We start from the raw sequence: 4,460 nt of genomic DNA, 5'->3' as shown, positions 1-4,460 counted from the left end.
GTTATAAGCAGGAAATAATATCCAAATTCTCACATAACTTATACGCGTGTATGAGTTATGTAGGTTATTAAATTACAAATCAAACTGTTAGTTTTATAGATGAAACAAAAAAAAAAAGTAAATACATAATTACCCCACTGATGTTGTCCGAAATTTTTAAAAAGATACCTAAACTTTAACTTCGACCTATTACCCCACGATTCTTCTTTATTTCGTTCCAAATACACCATTTTGGACCTCTGCGTGTATACACACGCCACAAGCGCGTGAAAGGGCTCAAAATTGACTTTTTTGATCAATAAAAAGCTGTCACGTGTAAATAAATAATACATAATTTATATTCTTTTTTAAAGGAAAAAAATTAATATTTATTTATTTTTTAAATTACTCGGTACCCCTCTCTCCCCCCCCCCCCCCCCCCCCCACTTCCTTCTTCAACACCTTCAACACCATTAAAGCTTCATTGAAGCATTTTTTTTAAAAAAAATATCATTAAAACTCCATTAAAGCTCAACATAATGTCTTCTTCAACACCATTAAAGCTCCTCCATTGAAGCTTTTTATTTAAAAAAAAATTATCTTTAAAACTCCATTAAAGCTCATTTAACTATTTTTAAAACCCAATTCAATCATTTAACTATCCTTAAAACTCAATTCAATCATAAAACAATTTTTTGAATTGATTTCAACAAAAGAAAAAAAATAGACTGGAAGAGAGATTTTGACTGAGTGGTGGGGTTAGGGAGCTTAGGGGGAAATGCTGACAGGGTGGGGGTGTTGGACGGAGGGTGGGGGTGTTGAATGGGGGTGGGGGGTGGAGGGGAGCTGATGGACGTCGGAGGGGGGAGGGGGTGCTGGATGGGGTGGGGTGGGGGAAAAGGGGGTGGGTGATAAATTAAATAAAAAGAAAAGATTTATTAAAAAAATACGAAATTAAATATATTTAACACGTGGCAGCGCCTGATTGGTGTGTGTATTCACTCTCTTTGTTATGACTGAGATTCAGTGAAAAATGGTGTATTTGAAACGAATTAAGTAAGAATCGTGGGGTAATAGGTCGAATTCAAAGTTTAGGTGTCTTTTTGAAAATCTCGGCCAACATCAGGGGTAATTATGTATTTACTCAAAAAAAAACTTACATATATGTAATATTACATATGCATAATTAATACTTGTATGACTTACCTCCAAATCAGCTACTACATGACTCTAGAGTGTATTAGCAGTTGCTACCTCTGATATGACATGGGTCGAGCTTCTCTTTCGAGAGAATGGATGCTTTACCACCTCCGATCCCTTCCCGTTCTTTAGTGTGATAACCTTAGTGCCACCTGCTTAACTGCTAATCCTATTTTTCATTCCCGAACGAAGCATATGGAAATCAAATTTCATTTTGTCCATGACAGGGTTCGTGCGAAGACCTTATCAGTCAGATATGTGAGTTCTCATGATCAAGTGATTCATGCTCTTACTAAGCCTTTCTCCAACGTCCTATATCTGGATTTGAAGCGCAAATTGACAATTGTTCCACTCCCTACTCAACTTGAGGGTGTGTGTAAGGATAATGTAATGTAAGAGTTCGAGTGAACATCTATTTGTATATAGTTGTTTATTACTAGAACTTTACTTAAATAAATCATGCAGTTGTTTTAAGTTAGGAGTCCTTAGCAGTGATGACTTTGTAGTCTTATTCTCCAAGACGCTCGTGTATATATATATTGATGTAACAACTAATATTGAATCAGGCTGAATACATATATTTTACAGCTCCGCACCCCTGCTCAGAACATACATCCTACCCTCCTCAAACCCATGTTGTGGGATTATATCAAGTATGTTGTTGTTATTAAGTCATATGCAAATTTGTTTTCATTATCCAAGCCCAATATACTAGGTTACTTGGTTAATTAAGAGTATTTTAATTTATTTAATCAATTATTTTAATCACATTTGACACTTACTACTAAAATTTAAATCTAAAGTAGTTAGAAATTTGTAAATAATTTTATTCATAACACAAAAATAACTTCAAATTCAAATAATTCTTGACAAGAAAAATGCTTATTTCATGGGACTACAAGAAAACATGGAACAATTCCCTGACTAACTAATACACACCAAGTAAAAAGATTTATCTTTTTTTTTTTATTTCCGGTTATCGGAAAATAAAAAAAAAGATAAAAATATTATAATAAAACCATAATCAAATTACATGGTTGTATATTAGAAATTCTATACACGTTTTGCTCTTTTCTTTTTTTTTTGCATAAACATATAATTTGACTTATGATGTCATTTGCATTCCCCAGGGGTAATTTTCCCACTGAATATTGGCTTGGCATTTTGACATGCTGTAGGCTGAATTGGTACATTACCAACTGGAGCTATATCAATGTCATGTAATTCAAGTCCTTCACATGGCATAGCTTCACTACAATTAAGTGCTACTGGAATTTTTGAATTTGTTGTTCCCCTGATGTTCTTGAATCTAACATCTTTTACTTTCACTGTTGATTCCTATACAAAATAAATAAATAAATAAATTGTATAAGTGACATTGGTATATATAAAAAAAATTAGTACAATATACACAATTTTCATATGTATATACACCGGCGATATACTAGTCGTTTATGTGTCAAGACTGCAAGGGCGGACCCAGCTTGGGTTCAGGGGGATCCAAAACGTCTTTGATGAAAGATTGTTTCTTATGTATATATAATAAATGTTGAGAATAGACTCAATTTCATGTGTATATACACTGACGATATACTAGTAGTGTATGTATCAAGACTACAAGGGTGGAGCCAGCTTGGGGTCAGGGATCCAAACCCCCTTTGCAGGGGCAAACCTAGCTGCAGATATTTGGTGTTCCGAAATCCATTAAATACGACGCAAATCAGATATAATTATATAAGAAATGTATAAAAATTGATATAGGTCGGAAAAAAGCACCCCCTAAATGAAGAAGATAGCTGGGTGTTTTGGTCTTCGGGCGGAACCTTAAAACTTTAGGTGTCAATATGTGTGTTTGAACCTCCCGAGCACCCACGGTCCCTAAATCCTGAGTCCGCCATTGCCCCTTCGATGAAAAATTATTTCTTATGTATAGTTGTTGAGCCCCGTTTGACTAGTGCATGTTAGATTTTGAACGCCCTTAGTGAAAATTCTGGTTCCGCCACTGATCAAGAGAGAATCCAATAATTAATAGGTCATAATTCAAGTTGTATTGCTCTTTCAAATTATGGTGACCTATCATTATTGTCCAAGAAAATGAAAAAGGAGTACTTAATTATGACCTTGATACATAGGGATACCTGAGGCACTTGTGATCTTCCATTAGTACATGTATCGAGTAACTTTATCCATCAGTGCCTTTAATCGATGGAAAGAAATTACCTAGTGATTTTGCTTCTGTTGAAGATTTGAATCGAGAACTCATGATTCTTTCACTAGACACTTTATTGACTACCAAGACCACATCTTTGGATGTTGTGGATACTAGGTTTGAAGAGACAATTCAATGGTTAAGAGGTCACAATCCGGACTTAGGTAAGAGGAAATACGAGTAATATGAGCGAGTAAGACTGAGCTTGGTGCCACGCGGTGTGCCTAGCACCTATCGTGGTCAAAGATGACTAGATTAGTGCATAGAGACTGAATTTCTAATGTTGTATACAGGTGTAATACATGTTTAGAGTAACTACTTAATCAAAAGTAGTAATTATACCAATAGTGGTCGAAGAGGACTAGATGAGTACATGTAGACTGAATTTCTAATGCCTGTACATACGTGTTATACACGTGTCGAGTAACTATTTAGTCAAAAGTAGTTATTATAACTTACCTATCGTGGTCAAAGATGACAGATGAGTGTATGTAGACTGAATTTTTAATGTCAGTATATATGTGTAATACATGTGTCGAGTAACTAGTTATTCAAAAGTAGTTATTCTAACTTACCTATTGTGGTCAAAGATGACTAGATGAGTGCATGTAGACTGAGTTTCTAATGCCAGTATATACGTGTAATACAAATGTCGAGTAACTATCGTGGTCGAAGATGACTGGATGAGTGCAAATAGACTGAATTTCTAATGCCAGTATATACATGTAATACATGTGACGAGTAACTAGTTAGTCGAAATAAGTTATTATAACTTACCTATGGTGGTCGAAGATGACTACATGGGTGCATGTATACTGAATTTCTAATGCCAGTATATACGTGTAATACATGTGTCAAGTAACTAGTTAGTCAAAAATAGTTACTATAACTTACCTATCATGGTAGAAGATGACTAGATGAGTATATAGAGACTGAATTTCTAATGCCAGTATATACGTGTAATACATGTGTCAAGTAACTACTTAGTCAAAAGTAGCTATTATAACTTACCGATCGTGGTCGAGGATGACTAGATGAGTACATAGAGACTGAATGTCTAATGTCAGTATAT

The 4,460-nt window shown here is 34.8% G+C and overlaps 1 protein-coding gene across 1 annotated transcript in view; it reads left to right on the top strand.

The window, feature by feature from the left end:
- Positions 1–1,374: 1,374 nt before the first annotated feature.
- Positions 1,375–4,460, top strand: part of LOC107855111 (epoxide hydrolase A) — an 8,411-nt gene continuing 5,325 nt past the window's right edge. Inside the window, exon 1 of the mRNA XM_047413359.1 lies at positions 1,375–1,566. Coding sequence (XP_047269315.1) covers positions 1,375–1,566 — 192 coding nt within the window. The remainder of the gene's footprint in view (positions 1,567–4,460) is intronic.

This window comes from Capsicum annuum, chromosome 6 (genome assembly GCF_002878395.1).
Source record: "Capsicum annuum cultivar UCD-10X-F1 chromosome 6, UCD10Xv1.1, whole genome shotgun sequence".
In the NCBI taxonomy this organism is placed as follows: Eukaryota; Viridiplantae; Streptophyta; class Magnoliopsida; order Solanales; family Solanaceae; genus Capsicum; species Capsicum annuum.
The sequence above is the reverse complement of the archived record's forward strand: the minus strand, read 5'-3'. Positions and strand labels throughout refer to the sequence as shown.